The 25285-nt window shown below is 46.1% G+C and overlaps 1 protein-coding gene across 1 annotated transcript in view; it reads left to right on the top strand.

Annotated features, from left to right (window-relative positions):
* Positions 1 to 25285, top strand: part of CACNA1D (calcium voltage-gated channel subunit alpha1 D) — a 378619-nt gene that overhangs the window by 244209 nt on the left and 109125 nt on the right. The window contains 1 exon segment of the mRNA XM_049776224.1: positions 17880 to 18049. Within this exon segment, the coding sequence (XP_049632181.1) occupies positions 17880 to 18049 (170 nt within the window).

The following is a 25285-nucleotide window of genomic DNA, read 5'->3' on the forward strand; positions in this document are numbered from 1 at the left end:
CCCATCTTTTCCAAACCTGGAGTGGCACTTAAAGCACTCACCTCATTTCTTTATGTAAGCCTGATTGTCATAGGAGTCTGGTTTGGATTCAGGGATAAAATATTAATCCACCCAGAACTAGATCATTCCCTTGAAATGCTGCTTTAAAGTAAGCTTGGTTTAGCAATTCTATATTGCTGCCCCTTTGGGTGTCTCCAGCGTGGGGGCTCCTTGGGTCTGCAGCAGTGTGTGTGGGGGCTATCTGCAGTTCCTCTGCAAATTCTGTTGCTGAGGACAGGGCAAGTTCCCACAGCCTCCCAGCCCTCCTGTCACGTTCTGTCACACAAAGCAGCTTGCACACATATCCTGGGGACTCTCAGGCCTGCAAGGATGCTGCCAGCTGGTCCCTGACCTCCTTGGCTCTCACATGAGCATGTTTAAGCATCAGCTCCGCCCCCCTCGGGGCTCCTGAGGTAGGAGTAGGGAATACAGATCAAAGGACATTGCTATGCTAGCTGCCCTGAGGCTGGGTACTGAAGAAAAGACATTTGTAGATTTGGAGGGATCTAAGGAAGAAAGGGCACCTTCCAAACCCAGTCCCTGAAGAGAAGAGAAGGGCTTATGTACACTCAGATGGGACCAATGGGCCTTCACGGTTTTCTTGGCTAGCTGGGAGCAGTTGCGGGAAGAATGATGGTGGGTTGAGGTTGCCCAGTAAAGGTGGAATTTTCTTTACTCTGTAAGAGCTGGCCCTACTTGGTAAAGTAGTGCCATTCCTTGGGAAATGAAGTGGGGAAGGGTCAGGTGACTGGGAGCTGCAGTTGTGGGGGCAAGGTGGGTGAAAGTAGGAAGATGGGGATCTAAGTCAGGCATAGAAATGAGAATGAAGGGGTTCAGGTAGAAGAGAGTTGGTGGCTGGCACTTTTTTGAAGAAGAGAGACCTATGGGTTTGGTGGCCAACTTTGGGAGTATAGACTATGAGAGAATTGAGAATTTTCTTTTATTGCTTTGGAAAAAAATTTTTTTTTTGGATTTTGGGCCACCCGGTGGTGCTCAGGGATCACTCCTGGCTAAAAGCTCAGAAATCATGCCTGGCTTGGGGGACCATATGAGATGCTGGGGGATAGAACTGTGATCTGTCCTCAGTCAACTGTGTGCAAGGCAAATGCCCTACCACTGCACCATTACTCTGGCCCTATTGCTTTGAATTATTAACATGCAGTTAAGCCAGGCCAGGCTAAAGAAGATTACATTTGTTTATTAGTTCTGACTGAAAATAATCATTTCTCTGTGACCAGGGGCTTGAGAGAGAGTGCAATAGTTTGAGATCCTACCTTCCATGTTGTCCCAGGTTCAATCTTCAGCATCACATATGGTTCCCTGAGCACTACCATAAGTGATCCCTGAGCTCGGAGTCAGTACTAAGTCCTGAGCTCCTTTGGGTGTAGTGAAAAAGAAAAAGAAAATTTCTCCTGGACTTTTTTGTTATTTTTAGTCTTGCCTCAGTTTTACAGACGAAGAAAGTAAGACTCAGAGAGATGAGTCACTCATCCAAAGCCATCCAGTTGCTAAGGAAGAATTTTCTAGTAAACTAGGAAGGAAATCCAGTTTTGCTTGTCTCCAGAGCTCAAACGGCTTGTTTCTTCCTCAGAAGTTCTTTCTGTGTCTCAGGGGGTGCAGAGGGGAGTCCAGATCCCATCTCCAGGCTAGGTTTGTTCTATTCTTCATGCTTTGTCAGTTTCTGTCTCTTCCCCTAATTAATCATTTCAAGCAGAGAAGAATGTTGGGAGAAAGGTTGCTTCAAAAAAGCTGGTTTTCTTTTCCTGTTAAAAGTGATCCTATATTGAAGCCGGAGCGATAGCACAACAGTAGGGCGTTTGCTTTACATGTAGCTGACCCAGGACAGATGCAGGTTCAATCCCCGGCATCCCATATGTTCCCCTGAGCCTGCCAGGAGCAATTTCTGTGCTCTGATAAGATCATCCAGAGAGGGAACCTTCCATTCTGTTCCCCTTCCAGGAGAAGCTTCCAGGGCCAGAGAGATAGTATAGTGGGTGGGGCTTTTGCCGTGCACTCAGCTGATCTTATATCCCATATGGTTCCTCTGAACCTACCAGGAGTGACTTCTGAGTGCAGAGTCGAAAGTAACCCCTGAGAGCAACCAGATGTGACCCCAAAACCAAAATGTGGGGAGGAGAAACTAACCCAGGAGGCAGGTTATGCCCTCCTCCTAGAGCGTCTGACATGGTGTGGAAGTAGAATTTAGACTGAAATTTCAGTCCACATCATCATAGACATAGCTCTGAGGACACCCCGACAGGTAGACGAGTTCCAGTTCCTTCCTGTGAGATAGCACCCACAGGCCTGTACCTTGAACATGGGTCCCTTGACCGTGACCAACATGGATGACCTGTGCTGGGGCCCAGCCACTTACCTTTAAGTCCTTCTGCATTGAATTCCGCAAACTGGGTCAGAGCATAAGTAGAACATGCCCTGAGGGCTGCTGGTACCCTCAGACATGTTTATTTTTAACAGTTCTGCCACCCGCCTGAGTCAGGTACACATTTCTCTTATTTTTGTTTTAAAAACCAGGATGTGACAAGTCTGGCAAAGCGTGTGTCTTGGGTGACTTCTTCAGCAGCGGGAGCTGAAGCCTGTCATGGCAAGGGAGGAATGTGTTGGCTTGTTTAATGGGGGTGATGACTTCCATTCAGAGAAAGTGATTCAGAGAGAGCCCCCGTTTTTTGAATGCCCGTGAAAAGATGTTTTTGTTTTGTTTTTGTGTTTTTTAAAGATTGAAATCAGAAGTCTTCAACTTTTAGCATACAGCCTCCTTGACTTGTTGGAAGGGGGAACTTCCTGATAGAAGCTGTGAAATATCAGTGGTAGCTATGGAAATGAGAGAGAGGGAAAGAGAGATAGAGAGAGAGAGAAGAGAGAGGTTCAAATGAGATGCAGTGAAGATAAGACGTCATGCATTCTAAGAAGATGTCCAGAAAATGTTCTGTTTCTGCAAATCATTCTTTATTTTAAATATCTTTATTTAAGCACCATGATTACAAATATGTTTGTAGTTGGGTTTTAGTCACAAAAAGAACACCTCACCCTTCACTAGTGCAACCTTCCCACCACCAATGCCCCCGTCTCCCTCCTCCCCGACCCCCTGCCTGTCTTTGAGACAGACATTCTATTTTTCTCATTCACTGCCATTATCATGATTGTTGTTGGTGTAGTTATTTCTCTAACTGAACTCACCACTCTTTGCGGTAAGCTTTACATTGTGGCCAGCCCTCATCATTATTGTCTCTGGATGTTATTACCATACTGTCTTTTATTTTTCTTAAATCACACAGATGAGTGAGACAATTCTGTGTCTGTCTACCTCTCTCCTTTTAATTTATTTCACTCAGGATAAGCTTTTTCTTGTCCATCCACGTCTAGGCAAATTCCATGACTTCGTTTTCCTCACAGCTGCATAGTATTCCATTATGCATATGTACCACAGTTTTTTTAGCCACTCACCTGTTGTCAGGCATCTGAGTTGTTTCCAGATTCTGGCGATCGTAAATAGTGCTGCAATGAATATAGGTATTCTGCAGATCAGAATTTGTACATAACTTAAGACTTGTACGTAACTCTCTGTTGGTTTTTCCTTTGGTTTAGCTTTGGGAACCACAATTGGTGCTGCTAAGGGACTCCTCCCAACCCTGTGCTCAGAGGTTGCATTACCAGTGGTCCTTAAGCTTTTTAAACAGGGGGCCAGTTCACTGTCCCCCAGACCATAGGAGGGCCAGACTATAGTAAAAACAAAAACTATGAACAAATTCCTATGCACACTGCATATATTTTGTTTTGAAGGGAAGAAACAAAAACAGGAACAAATATAATATGTGGCCCACGGGCTATAACTGCTGAGACAAAGCTTGAGAGACTATGTGGTACTGGGGTTCAAATCTTTGCTTCCTATACACGAAGAATGTACTCCAGTACATAATGTACAAGGTAAAGTTATGGTGGAAGGACGATCATCCATAAACAGAGTTCTCAGAAGAAATCCCCTTGCTGACGCCTAAATTTTGGACTTACAGTCAAAGAACATTAAGAAAAATAACACAGAACCCATGTACAATTATTTTGTCCACAAGTCCCCGGATTGTAGTACACTATGACATTTCTTAGCAGTACACAAAGCAATCTAAAACCATGAAATTTATGTGACTTTTTAAACATTGAAGGCATAGTATTTTTTTACATTTTCATGCACATGCATATTAGTTTAAGTTAACCTCAAAAGTTTAAGTGTTATTTTTTTTTAAGGTTTAGAGTCAAAGGAGCACAGTAAAAACGGTGTTAGAGTGGCAAATATTGTTTGCATAGGCCCACCAAAATATGGGGGACATGGAAAGGAAAAGGAAAAGCCTTGGCCTAAATACAAGGAGACTCTACCCCTGAAGTTTCCTGTTCCTAGAACAACTCTAGGTTCCAGGCAAACTAGTTTGTTCAATCTAAGTCATTGTCTGTAGTGCCAATACAGTTTTATTTTCACACAGTCTCTATTGTTGGCATCAGGTTTCTGTATTAATGATTCTGGAATCTGCATATCCTACACTAAAGTCAGGCTGGTGTGGAGCATCCTCTCGTTTCACCTCACAACTAAAGGGCAATGCAGAAAGCCCTGTTCAGTAAGCAGGTCCTTGTTGTTGTTGTTGTTAAGTCTTCTCAGTGTTAAAGGAAGTCTCTTTTGAGCAGGTTGATGTCAGAGCAGCAGTGGGGTCTTCCCTGGTAGAGGATTGCCTCCAGGTGATGTTATAGACAACCTTGGATGTTTCGTAGATGTCTTCCCTAGTTCAGGGGTGAATGGAGAATGCCCATTCTTCTGAGGCCTGTGCCAGCTCATTATGTCAGTGTTCAGGGCGTAAGGTCCCATTGCACTACAAGGTTTGTGTGTTCCCATCTCTATTAGATAAGAACTTATTTGTATGTATGGTATTTTCCCGTTTTAATGTGCCTATGCAAACAAGAAATAAAGCCACGTGGCATTATCGATGCATATGGGGGCGTAAGAACACGTTCAACAATACCCGTGACTTGGTTAAAACATAAGAATTGAACTGATGAACTCTTTCACCAAATTCCCGATTGAACAGTTCACAAAGAGAAGAAAAGATAAAAAATGGGGAAAATAGTCACTGCATAAGAAAATATTTAGCAAGAGCAATAGCTGTCAAAGAAAACACACATAAAATGTTGAAAAGACATATGTGTCCATTTTATGCCTTTTAAAATAGTAGGGGGGGGGTGTTAACTCCAGTGCACCACTTTGGTCTGTGACGTAGGACTATGTAGTACTGAAGGGTAAATGTGGAGGAACGATGGTAGGGGGTGAGAGAGATAAAGAGAAAAATGAGCTTTTGTAGGGGTGTGTGAAAGGACAGAGTACAAAATGGACATTCTGCACACACAAAAACATAATTCAAGGATAGGGAGTACTATTAAGGTATCTTGTGCCCCTGCGCGGTTTTGAAAATATAGACTGGTAAAAAAATTACCAGTGCCTGCTTTAGTGCAACTGAGCAACTCTCAGCACCCACAAGTTAAGCCTAGGGTAACCTTCAAGCTCCGCCAAGGGACCCACCTCGCTGGCTTGCCCAGGCATGTGGCCCAGGGGAAGCCCTGGAGATCCGGAGCAAGGCGGTAGAGGGGTGCTGGGGTCACCCAAGTCCCGCAACCCCCCTAGGCCTGGTTAAGAAGGCCTTTGGCATGTGGAGGCCTGCCGAACTTCATGCTGGTAGAGACTCCTGGCACCCAAGAAGGGAAGACTCTTTTCTTTTTTATTTATTTAAAGAACCACTATTTATAAAGATAGTTAGGTTTTAGGCATATAATATTTCAACACCAAACCCACCACCACTGTCAACTCCATTCACCAGTGTTCCTATTTTCCATCATCTCCTACCCTACCCCCTGCCAGGCAAGTTATAATGTTTGAGGGTTGTAGCTTAGATCTCATGTATTCATGGGGTTGAATAGACAGTTTGACTTTATAGCCATACCACTCTCCCATATCACCAATAGAACCGAAACCTTGATCCCTATTTCCCCATTGCTTCTCTTTCTCACCTTCCTTTCTGCCTTGATTTCTTTTCTTATCTGTCCTTTTCATCCCTAAACTGTGGGGTCAAAGGTGGTCTAAGCATCCCCCCTTCACTACATTGCATTTCCTCATTCAGTAATCTATATACCATAAATGAGTGAGATTATCCTATGTTTGTCTTTCTTTTTCTGCTTACTTCACCTAATATATCTTCCAGGTTTTTTTTTGTTGTTGTTGTTGTTTTGTTTTGTTTTTTTGTTTTGGGGCCACAACTAGTGGTGCTCAGGGCTTACTTTTGACTGTTCTCGGGGATCATTCCTGGAAGTGCTGAGGAGACCATAAACTGGGACTAAACCAGGCTGCATTCAAGACAAGTGCTTTATTTAAATGCTGTACCCTCTGCTTTTTGTTGTTCGTTTGTATGCTTATTATTGGCCTGCATCTAACAGTGCCCAGGGCTTACTCCTGGCTCTGCACTTAAGAATCACTCCTGCTAGTGCTTGGGAAATATATGGATTGTTAGGGATCAAACCGAGATTGGCCACATTCAAGGCAAGTACTGTCTGCTGTACTCTCTCCAGCTACAAATTGTATTTGTTTTGTTTTGGGGCCACACTTACTAGTGGTCAGAGATCACTGGGGGGGACCATTTATGGTGCCAGGGATTGAACCCAAGTTGAGCATGTTCAAGGCAAGAACCCTACCCACTGTACTATCTCTTCTACCCAACTCTCCCATTTTATATTTTCAGTAACAACCATAGGTATGGATTTAGAAGGCAGAAAATTACCTGGGTATTGTGGCCAAATATATCTAATGCCTAGTCCACACAATCACATATTTTACATGAGCACTATTTAATGAATGCAAAGACATATCAAAATCAGGTTATTCTGGGCTAGAGAGATAGTGCAGCGGTAGGGCGTTTGCCTTGCATGCAGAAAGACGTTGGTTCGAATTCTGACATCCCATAGGGTTCCCCGAACCTGCCGGGGTGATTTCTGAGCGTAGAGCCAGGAACAGCCACTGTGCGCAGCTGGGTGTGACCCCCCCCCCAAAAAAATCAGGTTATTCTTATTAAGCAACTACTGGTGACTAGGATTGTAACAAGCAAAGATTATCTGGAGAAAAAGCCCACCCACCCTCAGAAATTTTACAGTCTGGTGTGCAAAAGAGAACATGAAACCACCATGGCTGGGTTGGCAAGTAAATTCTTCACCAGCTAGCTAGCGAGCAGAGTAGTATCTGGTAGAATCCACAGTCTTGCTCTGGGAAAACAAAAACAAAAACAAAAAACACCACAGGGACTAGGCCAAGAACTGGGAGTTCTTTGCCCGGAAGGAAGACTGGAGGCGATTTCAAAGAGCACAAGGTGAAAATGGACCAGGATGGACCAGGAGAGGACCAGAAAACCACAGTCATTGTCTGCTCTGCCTTTGTCCCCAGCCCTCATGCTCAGGGCAAGTGTCCCCATGGTACAGGCTTGGTCTGGATCACAATCTACCCATGAAAAAACAGCAGTTGGCCTTTGGAATCATTTTTCCACATAGAAGATGGATCACTTCACCCTGAAGGCTTCTGTATACAAACTTATACCCTGCAGAGCCCAGGACATAGTTCATGACAGGCAGAGACCCCTTTGAGGGTCTCTTATGGACTTGCCAGACAGAAAAACAAGAGCACTGAATTCCTTTTGGGAAGGCTTCTGTGGAGACTATTTCCATTGTGAGTTCCAGTGGTTGATGAGTGACTAAAGGGCTGATGGGTTGTTCTATGTTTGGTGATTCTGACATTGGATATAGCCCCCATCCCACCCCAATTGTCTTGTGTCCCCTCTGCCAACCACCACTTCCTCTCTGCTCCCTGGTCCCAGCTCCCCACATGCTCTTGAAGATGATGTCTTCTCCCAGGAGAAGATCTCAGAGGGGCCACTGAGTGCCAGGACCCTTGCCACCCCTCTTAGGCAGCGGCAGCTCTCTACTTATGCGCAACACCATTGATTTTTATGAACTTTAAGTTGACCCCAGTTGTGTGTGAGTATATCTGTAGCATCAGACATGATGGTTGAACTTCTGTTCACTTTTGCAAAACATCTAGTTTCCTTGAGCAGAAACAGAAAGTTTGTGCTCTCCAAAAGTTGGATTTAAACATAAAACTGTTTTTTTTGAACAGAATGACCTTTTCACTCGGTTTCATTTCCTTTTATGTCTGTGTAGGGGAAATAATTTAGGTCTGAGAAAGACTGCTGTCCCCTGATAAAAATCAGTGGTTACTTCTTCAGCTTCCTCCCAACTTTTTGTCTTTTTTAGACATTGTTCCTTAGTTTTGTTTTTTAGTTGTGTGTGCATGTATTTTTGAATCCTGTTTTCATAGAAATCTGAGCTCCAGTGATTTCACTGGATTCTCTCAAGCAAAGTTTTTGCTGTTTTTGCTCTTGTTCTCTCTCTCTCTCTTTCTCTCACTTACTCTTTCTTTCTCACTTTCTCTTTCCATCCCCAACCCCATCCCACCCTTGTAAATTTTAAAGCATTTAGTCCTGTCTACATTTTATTGGTGTTGGTTTGGTTAAAACAAACAGCATTACAGCCCAATAAAAAGTCCTATCTCTAAATCAAGATGACTTCCAGTGGCCCTTCTGCTTTATGGCGCATTTGAGAAATAACAAAACCCAGAGAAAGTCATGCCCTCCTTTTGCATTTGAACCACCAATTTGACCTGTGTGAAGGAAATAATTCCAGCTAAGAGTTCTCCAGCCCTGTTGGGGAGCAGCCCCTGGTGCTGCAGTATGTCAGGGCCCTGTAACCCCGGCCTTGTCAGGGGCTGGCAGCCCTGCAAAGTGTGCACAGCCCTCAGCCCCTCAGGCTGCAGTGGGATTCTGGGAGCTCCAAAGGAAGCTGGGAAGGTTCTAGATGAGGACCTGGAAGGCTGCTTCCAGCTGAGTGAGGTTGCAGGCCTGAACAAGGAGAGGAGCAGGAGACTGCTAGCACCTTTCTTCAAAGCCCAGGTTGGGGCTCTGGGAGGAAGTCAGGTGAGGGTCCATGGGGTTTTCTCTCTGCTTCTGATGCTGCTTGTCCTCCCTAAAGGGAATATTCATTTTGGGTCTGGAGTTCTTGGTTCAGAGCCAGGATGGAGTGAACGTATCTGCCTCTCTCTGCAAGAGATAGACCAGACCAACACTGGCAGAAGTCATGCAAATAAAAGGTATGTTCGAGGTAATCCTGGAGAGAATGGCCATACTTGGTTGAACTTGCCTGCAGGAAGGCAAGTCAGCACCCAGCAGTGTTGCTCTGACCCTCAGAGCCACTGCTCTCCTGCTCCAAGCAGCATTGAAAGCAGGATATATCCTAGCTATGTCATGTCTGAGCCATCTTCTCTCTTCAGGTCCTCCAGGGCCCAACTTTGTGTTGTGAGCTGCATGACCCTACCAGTGCCTAAATGGGTCAGAACTTTCCACTCTTTCCACTCCCTTTCATTCCTGGTGTCGATATCACCAAACATTTCGGCTACCAAGGAGCATTTCCCTCTGAGGGCAGGCACCAGCTATAATCAAGGGAAAGGTACAGAAAGTGAGGAAGGGATCATCCTTGGCCATCAAGGTTCAGCTGTAGCTACCCTAACTGCAGAGATGCTAGGAAACTGGTCACTGCCCCACTTGTGAGGGACCCACAAGGATCTGGTGCAAGCCTGGAAGGAAGGTAGCAGGCACTTTCTCTATAGAACAGCACTTGGGCTTCTCTTCCCTTTCTCTTCAGTCCTCAAAGGCCCCCAGTGCTCCTCCGTAGCCTCTTTTATTTGTCCAGAGGATCTCAGAATACATGTCCACTGCCCTCTTCTACCCCAACCCTTTTTGCTCACCATGCAAAGGAGGAAAGCATTAAATATGAATTATTAAGTCTTAGTTGTGCATGGAGTGGATGGATGGAAGATGGTGAGGCCTTTCTCATCCCAGCCTGGCACCTGCAGCCCTTACAGCATGGCGGATCTGTAGGTATCAGGATGATGGCGAGGAAATGACCCATAGGCAGTCAGATGAAGTTTCAGGAGACATAAAGTTTTATTAATAAGGCCCTAACCACCATGTGCATATCTCACATGGCTTCTAAGCTAAATAGCCTCTTTCCTGCTCCTGCATCTGTCCTGTCTCTCATCTCTCCATCTGGCCTAGTCTTTGCTGAGGCCCCTGACATCCCTTCCCTGCCATTCTTATTAGCAACTACAGACCCCTCCCAGATGTGAGAGGGTCTGACCATCCAGGTAAGATTAGCATTTGGCCTTGGGGAGAGGTAACATCTTCCTCTTCCATGTTTTTTAAAAAAACAGAAGAGGAAATGTTAGCTTTTGTTTTCTTGACTCCTGCCTTTGGTCAAAGGCGGGAACCCTAGTATGGATGTCCTATGTGGAGCAGTGCTTGGCCTGAGGGAAGGGATTGTGTTTGCTGTGACTCAATCAGTATTCACCAAATTCTGATGCCAGCTGGGAAGGAAGGGACAGAGATGAAAATGAACACAGAGCAAGAGATTTGAGGCTTAGCTGTGAGTGGCCTCCGCTATGCCTTCCCAGAGAGCTATGTAGAAGTATGTTTGACTACATATTGGAAGTTGACCAATGCCAGAAATTGGCCACCCAGAGCTTCTCTCTACTGAATCTGCCAGCTTGATACCTGCCTGATCACTACTTCCTCCCTAATTCCGTTTCATCCTCACACATCACTCCTTCAGAACAAGATTTGACCAAGAAAATATCTTTCCTATTGAGTAGGGGTACCTTTCAGATCCCCAACTTTGGTGTCTAACACCCTTCCCATACTTTTGATCCCTTATAATTCTCTTTGCCTTCTGCCCCTGTCTGCCCTCAAGGCAAGGTATTCAGTGAATTCCAGAGCCACTTAAGCTTTTGTAGCCAAGCTCTCTGAGTCTCTGTGTCCTCGGAATTTTGCAGGAGAGTAGTGATGAAAGAGCAGTGGTTGGTCTTTGTGTTGGTTGTGTAGGGTTCTTTAATATTTTCTTTGGCTTTTTGTCTTGCTTTTTTGAGGGATCACACCCAGTGATGCTCTGGGGTAGTTACTCTTCTCTCTGCACTCAGGAATTACTCCTGGTGCTGCTAAGAAGACAGTATGGGATGTCAGGGGTTGAACCAGGGTTGAATATGTGCGAGGCAAGTGCCCTACCCAACATACTATCTCTCTGGCCCTCTTTAGGATTTTCATTCCTAAAAATGCTCAGATGCAGCATTAGAAAGATAGAGAAGTGTATTGAAAAGAAGAGAAAGAAACTTTCCTGGAAGAGGGTGGGGGCACCTCAAAAGACTCAGTTAAAAGGTACATTTTAAATAGAAATTGGGTCTTTGGGGTTTCTTCTCAAATGACTGCTTTGTAACACTATATGAGAGGATTTGTTTCCCATAGATGTTCTGTCAATAGAGAACCCTTTCATGTCAAATCTAAAATCTCCTTTTCCCTGTCAGGCCTTGGTTTTTAGTTCTGTCGGTTTCCTTTGACGATCTGCCCTGTCACAATCTGGCCTTCTTTCTCAGCCTGTAATCAGGTCCTAGGCCTGGGGCATAAAATACAAGTTTGTCCTATGGATAGCCTTGGCCAATTCTAGACTCCCTAATGTTTCAAAGAGAGCCCAGGGAACTGGCTAGAATGTTTAGAATGTAGAATGGGGAATAGTTTTGACAGCTGGCAAAGGGAAAACTATGGGTTCCTCTCTCATGTCAAAACAGTTCCTCAAAGTCCCAAGTGATTGAGGTGCAATTCCAGCTAGGACATGGCACACGTACCTGCATATGAGAGCTTTGGCAGTTTGTAGGTAAGAGCCACAGAAAACTGAGTCTTAAAAGTATTTTAAGAACAAAGGCTCAGGAAGGAGGTGGAGAATGGAAAAGAGGGCTGATAATATACCAAGTGTACATTTAGTAGAGATAAGTAAAGTTGGAATAGCAGGGGAGAGGGTGAAAAGATTTCTTCTCTCCCAACTCCTACAAGTGTCTGATTGAGGCATTTGACCTTGAGTTTTCAGGGCAATGGGAAGGTACCATGATATCTCCTGAGCAGCACTGAAATAGGACCGTACCCATCTTCAGCAGCTGCCAAGAGCCTCCTGACCTAGTCTGGTGGCAGGGTTTTTTGGGATATGCATCTGGATTCCTCACTGACTGGGGATTCCTCCCTGAGAAACAGTGCTTTGGGTAGGAGATAGACCTAGAGGGAGGATTTTGTAACTTAGGAGGGAACAGAGTGCTACCTCTTGGCCTGTAAATGTCACAGGCTGACAGAAAGTAGGAATTGCAATGGACAATGTGGTTTGGGGCTTCTGGGACACCCCCAGGAAGTGAGGGCTTTCTGCCCTACAACAGAGTTTTCTGGCCAGAATAGGATTTGTGTTGTTGTCTGTCATTTTCGGGGTGCTCAGATTTCCCATATGCCTGCAAGAGGCCATTGTGGGGAAGACAGAGAAATGACAGCCAAAGAGATAGTACAACTTTGTATGTGGCTGACATAGGTTAACTCCCAAGTCCCCTGAGCACAGAGTAAGGAGTAAGCCCTGAGTATAACCAGAAAATCATGTGAGAAGAAAAGCTAAGAAATATGCAGCGTTGTATATTTCCACAGGACCAGAAATCTAGCTGGAAAGTAAAAATAAATATAGAACAGCACAAACTTGCTTTTTGATTCATATAGTGACATGTTCCAAACATTGCTTTTCATTTGAGAGTACTTTAAAATCGTACGAGAGCTACAAGGACAAGAACATAGCATGTCCTTAAACTTGAATACATGCATGGAGTTTTAAAATATCATTCGTTTATTTTTTTTTACACACACATATACACAGGGTTTGTGAATATATATTTCTTAAATATTTTAGGATTCATTATTGTTCTGAATTTTGGGGGGCCCAAATATCATCCCTGATGTGACATGTAGGAGGCCATTCTTTGAGGCGTCAAGCTGGGACAGGGCATATGTGAGAGCTCCAGCAGTTTAGTTGGGAGATCCAGGGAAAACTGTGTCTTGAAATGTTTTAGGAACAAAGACTTAATTCAAAGATGATCGGGACCAGAGTGATAGCACAGTAGCAGGACGTTTGCCTTGCACACGACCGTCCCAGGACAGGCCTGGGTTCGAACTTATATGGTCCCCCGAGCCTGCCAGGAGCAATTTCTGAGCACAGAGTCAGAAGTAACCCCCAGCACCACCTAGTGTGACCCAAGGACAAAACAAAACAAAACAGAACAAAGACTCAGGAAGTGGAGAATTCAGAAGAAGGTTTGTTGTTGTTGTTGTTGTTGAATACTTATTTACTTTTTTCACTTTGTCCCTACTCTGCCTCGGCCCTAAAGTCGTTCCTTCTCCAGGCACCCCTTTTCTTTGAGAACTTTCCCTCCAAATAATATTCTAGACTGAGATCATGACTTCAGATATTCTCCTAACTACTGGGGTGTCTTCAAGATCCTTCCATCATACAGATCTAGAAATATGTGCTTGTACATACGGAGACATACAAATACACACACGGAGTAGCACACGTGCTCATGTATTTCACTCTCTTAGAAATCATGACTTCACATCAGTCCCTGGCTGTCCTCAGCGGGGTGGGGATGGGATGGGTGGGTTCCTCTCTTATTCTCTCCCTTGTCTCTATCTCTCCATCCATGGTGAAAACCCGACTTCTAACAACATTGGCGTATTGACTCATTTGTTAAATCCTGTAACACACTGAAAACAAGCTTATCAGTGCTTTGAACATACAACTATAAAATGACCCACTTAAAAAGAATTCAGCATGTGTCTAGGATCCTTCCTTTGCTCCAGCCTGCCAAAGATAGATATGTTAGATATTTTGAGGGGATTGTGTTGTATATGTCTAAGCTCCTTAAGCAGTTTGTTTTTCTTTCTACTGTGGTTTGAAGATTAATAAGATCATCAGATCCCTGTGCTTTCATTTTTAGTTGTAGGGGCATTTTCCATCTTTCCTGTTTCTCTTGATTTAGTTAAAAACATTAGTGTCTAGGGTCAGGGAAAAGAACTCCAGTAATGGAGCTCATCCTTGAGTTTGACCCCTCATGCCTGGCCCCTTCTCCCCCCAACCCTGCCACCAGGTAGCAGGTGGTACCCTGGTGGTCCTCAGACACCATAAACTGTTCAAGCTCAGCTCTGCCCTAAATAAACAGTGCCAGGTATGACCCCTATGAGGAAACAATTTTGATATGTAGAGCAATGTATTCGCCAAAGCCCAAACTATAGGAAAAGAAATATTTTGTTGTATCCCTCCCCTCTTATCAAGCCCTCTGCTCCATTTGTCCCCATTCCCCTATTTTATACTTTTTTTCCCCCTTCCAATCAGTCTTGCAGTTATAGGCAGTGGTTTTTTTTTCCTCTTTTCTTTTGCACATAACGAGTAGCATAGGCATGTCCATTCTTTGCTTGGCACTTGTGATGTTCTTTGAGTTGAATGTACCACCTCAGAAGGTTCTATCACGTGTGAATTGTCAGATTTCCTAGTCACCAGCCTAAGTTTGGTCTTCTAGCAATAGTTTTGTTATCAGGTTTTGTTATAGGTGTCCAGCGGGACAGCTTCTTGCCACAAATGAAAAGGGGTTGTTTTTTTTTCCACATCATCCACTGGGTCTTCAGAATTAAGATTCAGTGGGCTCAAGTGAAGCTTGTTGGGACAACTAAGAGCTGTCAACCATGGAGCCAAGAGTGCTGCAGGCTAGACAAATCATTCAGTGGCTTAGCGAGGTCACTCTGAGCCCCAGGATGTCTTGTATCCTTTTGTGCTTCTCTCTCAGTTCTCTTGGGAGCATCCTAGCTCAAAGCCATTCAGAACTGTGTACAGTTGTTTCTCTTTGATGCTGGAAGAAGCACCCCCAGTCACCCTTTTTTGTGTGCCCAGATTCAGGAGCTATACATTAAACACTAGCCCTACATGCCAGTACTATGCCTTGTGCTGTTCGCAGTGTTAGCTGACTGGCTGTCCTGCTGAATCCCTGAGAGACAGCTGGACAGGTGTTCTGTCTGTCTGGCAGGGAAGCCTGTGAGAAGGAGATGGGACTCAGTCCAGGCCAAAGAGCCACTGTGTTTTGATGAGGGGACCCAAAGATCGTCATGCAGAATGCCCTCTCCTGAGTCTTTTCCCCTATCTCTTGTGCCCTGTCCCCTTGTTGATAGGAGGGCATCTCTGCCTCCCAAATCTTATTTTGGTTTACTCTGTAATTGTTAGAGACTCAGAACTATCCCAGACCAGTTCAGAGGATTTATGTTCACAGCTTTGTTGTATGTCTGCTGGCAGCCGTGGCTGTTATTTAAAATATGTGGGCCATAAGCCAGGGCTTGGCAGAGTTTTTATTTTCAGAAATTTTAGTCATCCTAGGGCTTTACCGATGCAGTGTCATTGTGTCCCAACATCTCTGAATACCACAGTGACAGATTATAGAAGGATCTTTTGTATTCATCATGTGAAAGAACTTCACTAGAGGATGAAGGAAATCTGTTTATTTCATAAACTAATAAATAAATGTAAGAAGGGAAGCACCTTCTTAGAAAGCCCTTAATAGTCATGCAATGGCTCTTTTCTATCTTCTATCCCTGGGGTTTTTTTACCCATAAGAATGCAGATAGAGGGGCCAGAGAGATAGCACAGCAGTAGGGCCATTGCCTTGCACATGGCTGACCCAGGATGGACCCTCGATTCCTGGCATTGCATATGGCCCCCCAGCCTGCCAGGGGTGATTTCTGAGTGCAGAACCCAGGAGTGGCCCCTGAGCATCGCTGGGTGTGACCCCAAAACCAATCCCTCAGTCACTTAATCAATAAATAAAAAGCTTAAAAAAAGAATGCAGATAGTATTTAAAATAAGAATGCCCTGATTGTATGTAAACACATAAATTTAGTATTTGAAGTTCAGAATCGAAGTATGCACCAAGATTTGCGCTCAGATGGTTTTGGTAAAAAATAGAATAGAAAGCCCATTTCTCGTTACTGTATTTCTAGTCTACTTTGGCAATTTTGGCTTACTAAGGATCCTCTGGACATGTATTACACTAAGTCTTCCGCTCCGTGTTCGGTGATCTGATTTTGTGTCAGATGTAAAGTTGAGACTCAGGAAAGAGCCCAGGGTGGAGCTATCTATGCATGACGATGTTCTCAGGAAGCCACCATCATTCCTAGAGTGATGGTGTGAGCTCCAGGACACTGTTAGCAGAGCAGCTTCTCTTTGAAGCTGGATCTCACCCTCCCCTCCAGTACGGCAGGCACCCTTAACTCTGCTGGCAGAAAACCCAAGTGGGTCTGAACCAACTCTAATCACCCAGCCCCTAGAGTCAGCTGGATTCTGAGGGACTCCCAAGGGGTCCATCCCTCATCCCTGTTTCTCTTCCCAGTAGGAATGGATCAGTTCTAACAGAGTAAGCATAGGCTTTGTGATATCTAAAAAGTCTGTGACTTTGGGGCAAGGAATATCCTCATTCCCTTGTGTTGCCAGTGGCTGACACCTTGGCAGGGATTCTTGTATCTGATCTGGATTGAGAATCTTTGCAGAACCAAACACTCCTGAGCTGAAAGATGGGAGAAGGAGAGAGAGAGAGAGAGAGAGACAGAGAGAGAGAGAGAGAGAGACAGAGAGAGAGAGAGACCGAGACAGAGAGAGAGAGACAGAGACAGAGAGAGAGAGACAGAGAGAGAGAGACAGAGAGAGAGACAGAGAGAGAGAGAGAAAGAGAGAGAGAGAGAGAGAGAGTGGTTTGGGGCCTGGCTTTGTGTAAGTAGGCCAGCTCCCACTTCACCAGTTAATGAGACCTCTAAAAGGGAGCTGCTGCATTTGCCTCGGATGAAGCGGGTAGGAGCCCATGTCTGAACCTCTCTGAGCCCAGATTCTGCATGCACATGGACCCCATGTTTCTTGTCACCCCACCTCTCAGCTTGGGTGCCAGCTTTTGCAGATGCATAAGGTGGGAATCTTGGCTCCAGTAAGGGTCTGGGTGTGCAGATGGTTCTTGCTCATGACCCTTCCCTGACTCTTAGACAGGCACTTGTGAATGTGGGGTTCTGTGTGTGGGCACAGTCAGTGGGTCACCTCACAAGAGGTCATGTCCAAGGTGCATATTGGGAGCATGAACAGGACCGCCGATGTCTTCCCTGGGCAGGTGTTTTCATAAATGGGTAAAGATGGGAGATTAAGAGGGAAGAATGTGATGGAATGTGAGGGTTGAGAAAACAGAGATCTCCCATGTCACCTGGGAGGAGAATGGGCTGGGAGGAGGGTCTTGTTCTGACTCTGCCCATTGCTTTGGCCCATCTGCAATGTGGGTACTGGGAGGGCTGCTCCCCCCTTGGGCTCCTGCTTTGGAGAGAGGTCAGAGTTCAGGGGATGCCAATGTATTTCAGGGGCCCTAAGTTTAGTGTTCTGTGGGTCCCATTATGACTCTCTCGGGTCTCTTTCCTCTGAAATGTGCCTGTCCCAAGTTGTGTAGGTAGCCCCACTGGGTCAGGGGTGCACCATGAGCCCCCACAAAACACCATGGGTGGAGCCCAGTCTCCTTAGGCTTATGGTGGGCTAGAGGGGGTTCACCTTCTGAGGCACTGCATGTGTTTGGTGTGTGGGGTGGTTTCTGCTACTCTCGCAGCCTCGCTTGGGGAGATGCTGTCCTGTTGTCTGTCCATGCGTGTGGCCCTGTTGTAGCTGTGTTCTGCACCTGTAGCCCCCTGAACCCCCCAGCTGTCATGCTGTTGGGGCAGGTGGCTAATGGTGCACTTGCTGAGGGTTTCCTGACATGGGTCTGTTCTCTCTGCTCACCCTCCCAGAGAATTCTCAAAGGAGAGAGAGAAGGCAAAGGCACGGGGAGACTTCCAGAAGCTCCGAGAAAAGCAGCAGCTAGAAGAAGACCTGAAGGGCTACCTGGATTGGATCACCCAAGCAGAGGACATTGACCCTGAGAACGAGGAGGGAGGAGGAGAGGAGAGCAAACGAAACAGTATGTGATGGGCCTTCCAGTCATCCTGGAAGGGGCAGAGTTTGTGTGGGTTCAATTGCTCATTTGTGGGCATGTCTCGGCTTTCTACTACTTCCTGCCTGTTGGCCAGAGAGATCTGCCCACTTCTACATTACAAGGTTCTGCCTGAGGTTCAGGCTGCACTGTGTATCCATTTATAGTGTTTTGTGTTTGGGGGAACCAAGCACTCAAGTACATGAGTCCAGTGAACCCCTCGGAAGACACCACTCTTGAGCCATGAATGACCAACTTGGCTGCATATCCTCTATTTCTAAGTGGCCTTGCTAGGGTCCCTTTTCACCTTCACTGCCCCAACTGGCTTCTACCCCACCCCACTAGTCCTGGAAAGACCTCTCTGACCCAAGTGGGCTGGAGTTAAATTGGGTCACACTCTAGGCAGTGCCAGGAAGCATCTGAGTCCATGTGGCCCCTTTGAGTCCCCTCCCTTGACCTCTACATGATGACACTGGGCACCCTAGAATGCTGCAGTAGGAAGGTGCAGTGCTTGGCCAACCACCGGAATGCATTGCTTTTGGCAAGCCAGAGCTCTCCCTTTCCATACTCCCTTCCCTCCCCCATATTCTTCCTCCTCCTCCTTAGGGCCACTATTGTCTCATTGGAAAGTGGGGATTGAGAATTGATGGGCTTCACTGGGATGCTTGTGATTTGTGGCTCATCTGGTATAGTGGATGGTCACAGGAATATGTCCATGGTGATGCCTGGAAAACTACATCAGGCTATGTATTGGGCCCTTGGAATATTGCTCCGTGGCCTCCTCTCTCAGGATGGGAGCCAGTGCTGGGAGCTAAGAGCACTTCTAGATGAAGAACACAGGGCTGCTCCTTCTTGATGGGAGATGGATTCTGGCATCAGGAGGAGGGAGACCTCTTGCAGAGAGCTGAGAGGCAAAGAAGGGCTGCTGAGGGTCTGGGGCCAGAGTGGATCTGAGCATTAAGGGATAGTTGATCTCTGCGTTCAGTGTTGGAATCACTGCCCAAGACCAGGGAGGAGAAGGGGGCACATCCATGGTTTGGGGTGTGTGTGTGTGTGTGTGTGTGTGTGTGAGAGAGAGAGAGAGAGAGAAATAGGGGTTTGGAGTGGCTGGAGCCCAGGCCTGGTGCAGATGAGGGTAGACACAGCAGGGGCACAGCTAGTATGGCCCCCGAGACCCAGACCACCACAGAGGGCATTCCTGGCCAGGTACCCTCAGGGGAAGAGGGCCCTGTGGTCACATGGTCACAGACATATGTGGGTGGATGCAGTCCTTTTGGGGGGGGGGGCACCCTAGTATAAGCTTTCTTTGCTTGCAGTTTCCTAGAGTTCCCTGCTGCTGCCCATAGGTCAGGTATTGGTGGGTTGTAGACTGCATGGTCACACCGAGATTTGAGTTTGTAAGTTTGAGTTTGTAAGTGGGTGTTGCACAAGTGTCATACTCAGAAGTCTGCTGGGCGACCTGCTTTTGTAGATCTCCAGGACCAGGGAGCCAGCCCCTTGCTTGTTGTATGTTCTCAATATCCATTTGGTAACTGGGTTACCCCTGCACCATAAGGCTTCCCTACCTGAGATTCCCAGAGATACTGTCATACTATACAAAGTTTCTAGAAAAGGTTCTGGCAGTGTTTCTCCAGTTCTCAGCCAGTCAGGGTAGCAATTCAATGAAAGGCCAGAGGATGAAACTCCTTATGCTTTGCTGTGCTGCGAATATCCAGGAACACTTCAGTGGTGCCCAGAGGCCACCAGAGCACTATCAGTGTTTATTTTTACAAACAAATAATAATAATTTTTTTGTTTATTTTTTTTGTTTTTTATTTTTGGGTCACACCTGGTGATGCTCAGGGGTTACTCCTGGCTATGTGCCCAGAAATTGTCCCTGGCTTGGGGGACCATATGGAACGCTGGTGGATCGAACCACGGTCTATCCTAGGTTAGCGCGTGCAAGGCAAACGCCCTACTGCCTGCGCCACCGCTCCAGTCCCATGAGATTTTTTTTTTAACTGATACTACTCAGTGATTTGTTTTCCATAGATAATCAGAGCCAGAGAGACCATCTGGAAAGAAAGGCTGGCAACTCATAACAGGGGCTAGCTAAGTCAGCCTTGCATGAGACCAACCCTGCTACTATGTATGCATTTACGGTCCTCTAGCTTCCTTTTTATTTTTTGGTTTTTGGGTCACACCAGCAGCAACTCAGGGGTTACTCCTGGCTCTGCCTCAGAAATAGTTCTGGAAGGCTCAGGGGACACACGGGAGGCCGGAGATTGAACCTGGGCCATCCTGGGTTAGCCGCATGCAAGGCAAATGCCCTACGGCTGTGCTATCACTCTGGTCCAGTTCCCTGAGCTTCTAACAGAAGCTCGTCCTGCTTCTGGCTGGTGTGGCCCATTTCTAGTTGACCAATGCATGCTGCTAGAGTGACGATATGTGTACTTGGAGAGGGGCTCAGTGATCTTTTCTTCGGGCTCCACCAGAGCTCCCCATCTGCGCTTATGGCTCCCAACTCAGGCAGATGTGACACTTGCTGGGTTGGCCTACATGGGGCCTGCTGTCACATTCCACCTCCACATTGGAGGTTCCATGGGAAGAAGCCTGAGTGGCCATGTTTGGCTATAGCACACTGTCTCCTGAATGAAGACAAGAGTTGTTTTTTGGGACCCCTGGCAGAGCTCTCTGGAAGCTCCCGAGCACTGGGATTGTTTAACACATTGATATGCGCATGTACCACCAGTGGCATGTGACTTAATTACCATAGGTTGCTGCATCTGTGTATTCAGTGCCAGGTCTGTCAATTAGTGCCAGAAGGCTGTGGTTCCACCATTAATTGACTAGACCAGATTCCCTTGGAACTGAGTTCCTGAGCATTTGGGGCAATTTTCAAGACTCCGTTAGCATTTTGCTGAGCTTTAAGTTTCTGAAGAAACCCTGCCAAATCTCCCAGTGATTTTTCCAGACACGTGCAGCTGCTTCTGGTTTAACAATGGAGTTTTTTTTTTCAAGGGCCGTTAAAATCTGGAAGCTGAACATTCTATTTTAAACTCTTCTCATTGTCAGTGATTAGTCTTCAACGGCATTAGAAGTAATGAAATTGTCTTTATGAGACTTATTGCTATAATTCTGGCCAGCAAAGCAGAGAGAGTAGTTTCGCTGTGAGAACGTTGATCAGTGATCCCAGTGCTGGGAATATTTGCTGCACAAAGAAAGGCGGAGTACCTGGACTTCACACACACACACAAACACACACACACACACACACACACACACACACACACACTGTCACAGCAAGCTTTTCCCTTCTGTACATGTCCCCCGGATGTAGGGGAGTAGTGGCAGGAAGCCTGAATAACTGGCCCGTTGGATGTTTTTTAATTTAATTTTATTTAAAATTATTATTAGTTGGGGGGCCACACCCAGCTGCTTTCAGGACTCACTCCTGACTCCTGAGCTCAGGGATTACCTTTGGCGGTACTATATGAGTTGCCATAACTGGTCTAACCCAGGTTAGCCAGGTGCGAGGCAAGCACTCTACAGTGACTGTGCTATCTCTCCGGTCCCTTCTGGTCTGGCTTTAAAAGGTTGCTTCTTTCAAGTACAGTCTTTACAAAACAAAGCAAAAACCCTTTGTCACCACAAAGAAGCTACCTCAGGGTGTAAGTTCAACATTAAAATATTTCAGAAAAAGCTCTAAAGCAAATAGCAGCAGCTTCGTCTGCTGTCAGGTAAACTTGTGTCCAAAGGTACTGCTGAAGTGTTGTGCCTGTGAGTGCTAGGAAGCAGGACCCTGTGTCTCAGGAGAGCAGGGAGATACCCGCCCCCTGGTCTCCCCCACCCCCCAAATCCACCAGGTAGCAGCTAGAGACTCTCCTTTGTTCTGATTGGCCTTGTCTTGCTGGTGGGAGATGGACTTGGGCCAGCCTGGCTTGTGATATCATTAGATCAGAGTTTTATGTGATGTTTTTGATGTTGTTTTGATGTTTTAGATACGGGGCAGGGGTATGGTTTGATGATAGAGCACTTACCTTGCTTATGTGGGGTCCCTTCCCTGAACCTACCTGTGTGTGTGTGTGTGTGTGTGTGTGTGTGTGTGTGTGTGTGTGTGTGTGTGTGTGTATTTGTGTGTGTGAGGTACAGGCCTGACTGGGAGATTAGCACCTCTGAAGTGGAGGAAGGCAAGGTTTCAACCCATCCATTGTCACACTGCCAGTCTGTGGAATCGGAGCTTGGAGCAGAACTGCATTCTGATCTGTGGAGATCCATAAGCATCTCTGTGATCACCTAATCCCCAACTCCCCCCTCCCGACCCTAAGGCAGCACCCAGGATTTGAGACTCCTGCTGGCATTGCTCCTCTGTTGTCTCCTATGTTGGTCCCCAGAGAAGGCTAGCCAATGCCCTGGAGCCTGGGATACAGAGAGGCAGTGTTGTTTGGTTAGTTGTGGCAGTCTGTATAATGTGCATTAGCTACTGAGGGTGCTTGCATCCCGTGAGCGAGAAGCAGATCTCTCCTTTGAGTCAAAGCAGCATCCTGGCAGGGTTTGCACCCACCCTAGAGCCCCACCAGTACACTCACAGGCCTTGTTTGTGTTGCTCGTGCTGCCCTCTTCTGCCTCGTAATGGAATGGAATTGCCTGTGTCCAACCTCAAGGGGATTACAGTGGCCGACTTGCTCAAAGAGGAAAAGAAGAAAAGGAAGTTTTGCTGTTTTCGCCAACGCAGGGCTAAAGATCACGGTAATGACTGAGGTGGGACTTTCTCACCTGCCCCAGGCCTCTGACCCCCTCTTTTACACATAGGCATGGTGTGGAGTGTGGGTGCCTTGTGATGGATTTGATGCTGCCAATGGTTTAATGATTTGATGTCTTTGAAACTTGGTTTTCTTGTTTACTTCTTCATTTCCCCTCCATCCCAAGGCCTCCAGACTGAGACTGCTTTTGATTTCCTTTCTGTGTGAACTGTACCTTTAAACGACTTTAAAGAAACTTTCTTTTCATTCCACATGAATATTCTTAGATTGGAAAATAGATTTTTTATAAAAGACTTTCTCCCAAATGATGTTTTCTTATCTAAGCTGTTTGAAAATTCCAATGATGTCACTCGGATTGATTTTATTTTATTTTTTCCAGGTTGCATTTTTCAAATGGGCCTCTCAGCCTTCCCCATTGCCTGTGCTTAGTCAGTGCCCGCTTCAGGAATAAAATGTAAACTATATTTCTAGTATGAAGAGCTTGTCTTTTGAGAGTGCAAATGAGGAGAAGGGAACAATGATGTTGCAAGCTCTGCTCCAAGAGATTTTTGCACTCAACCCTCTGGAAATCTGAGCTTAGTGTCTGCCTGTCCCCAGGCCATGCAATTTTTTCAGACAGCTGGCACCATGCCCCTCAGGCCCAGGTCATCATGAGAGCAATAGCTTTCCAACACAAACTAAAACACCTTCACCCCAGTGACTCCACCATGAGGTTCAGACCTCATGTGACCCTGGAAGAAGCATCTGGAAAAGAAAGAATATTTAATGTTCTTATTCTTATTATTAATATGGCACCCGAACCACAGTGCCCATGAGTGTGGTTTCTGCTCTTTGAGAATGCCCTACTCAGAAGTTAAGAGTGACTCAAGCATGGACCAATACAAGGCCCGCACCTTCTATCTGTGTAAGATAAAAGGGAAGTCCTCATTCCCCAAGAGGCCCAGACATAGGACAACTTGGAGCATATCAGCCGGGAGAGTGTCACATTGTTCCAAGAACATGCTGTGGCCCTGAGGACAGATAGGTCTTGCCTGAGATAGGGTAGCAAGTCAGGGAGTGGGATAGGGCCAAGGCAAATCTGGACATGTGTAGAGTTTATTCAAGGCAGCTGGGTCATCTGCAGGAAAGAAATATTGTCAAATAAAAGTGTGTTCTAGGGGCCAGGAAGGTGGCTCAGTGGTGGAGCACTTAACTTGGATGAAGGCCCTGAGTTTAATTCCCACTACTGCCAAAAAGAAAAAAAAAGGCAGAAAAACATGTTAAACCCTGACATAGACATAATTCTATGGATGTCCAGGAGAGGATAGTTGTCCCAAAAAGCAGAGCCCCTTCTTAGAGCATGTGAGTGCCTCCCTGACCCTCATCCTAAGAAGAGACTCTGGCTTTGTGACTTGGCAAAGATCCCTGAAGTGTCTGTTAGGGAGAGAAACCAGCCCAGTATTCTCAGAAAGCTTTCTGGGTTTGGATCTGTTTGACCATGCTACCTAGGGGCATCTAAAGCAGGGGTCCTCAAATTACAGCCCACCGGCCACATATTGTATTTGTTCCCATTTTGTTTCTTCACTTCAAAATAAGGTATATGCAGTGTGCATAGGAATTTGTTTATAGTTTTTGTTTTTACAATAGTCCAGCCCTCCAACGGTCTTAGAGACAGTGAACTGGTCCCCTGTTTAAAAAGTTTGATGACCACTGCCTAAAGGAAACTCTGGACTGGTGAGGGGCAGTACATGATAAAGTTAGGATTCTCATGGGAATGAAAATCCCCTCAATCTTATTCAGAAACAGTCACCATTTGGCCAGAGCTCTTGCTTTAGAGAGAAACCTTGTTCTTGCCTTGACCCACATTCCCTAAGGCTCTGTCCCCGTGATGCTAAAGCATGTCCCCAGCTCACAGACATGGGCAGGTGGCTTGGGGGGTGTGACACAGTGACTGCTCTGCTCATCATGGACAATTGATAGGAGACAAGCTTCTTTTTTTTTGTTTGTTTTTGTTTTTGTTTTTGGGTCACACCCAGTGGTGCTCAGGGGTTACTCATGGCTGTCTGATCAGAAATAGCTCCTGGCAGGCACGGGGGACCATATGGGACACCGGGATTCGAACTAACTACCTTAGATCCTGGATCGGCTGCTTGCAAGGCAAACGCCGCTGTACTATCTCTCTGGGCCCGGAGCACAAGCTTCTGACTCAAGACTCAAATCCCTGGGGAGGTCACTCGGTGTCACTACTCAGCCATGTCACCTCTCTTTGTCCCCAACCCCTCCTGTCTTCTTTTAAGAAGTGAGAATTCTTGGGGCTGAAGAGATAGCACAGCAGTAAGGCATTTGCCTTGCATAAGATGATTCAGGACAGACTGTATGGTTCGAGTCCCAGCATTTATATGGTCCCCCATGCCTGCCAGAAGTTGATTTCTGAGTGCTGAATCAGGAGTGACCCCTGAGTGCTGCCAGGTGTGACCCAAAAAAAATAAAAAAAAAAAAGAAG

This window comes from Suncus etruscus, chromosome 7 (assembly GCF_024139225.1).
Source record: "Suncus etruscus isolate mSunEtr1 chromosome 7, mSunEtr1.pri.cur, whole genome shotgun sequence".
Classification (NCBI taxonomy): Eukaryota; Metazoa; Chordata; class Mammalia; order Eulipotyphla; family Soricidae; genus Suncus; species Suncus etruscus.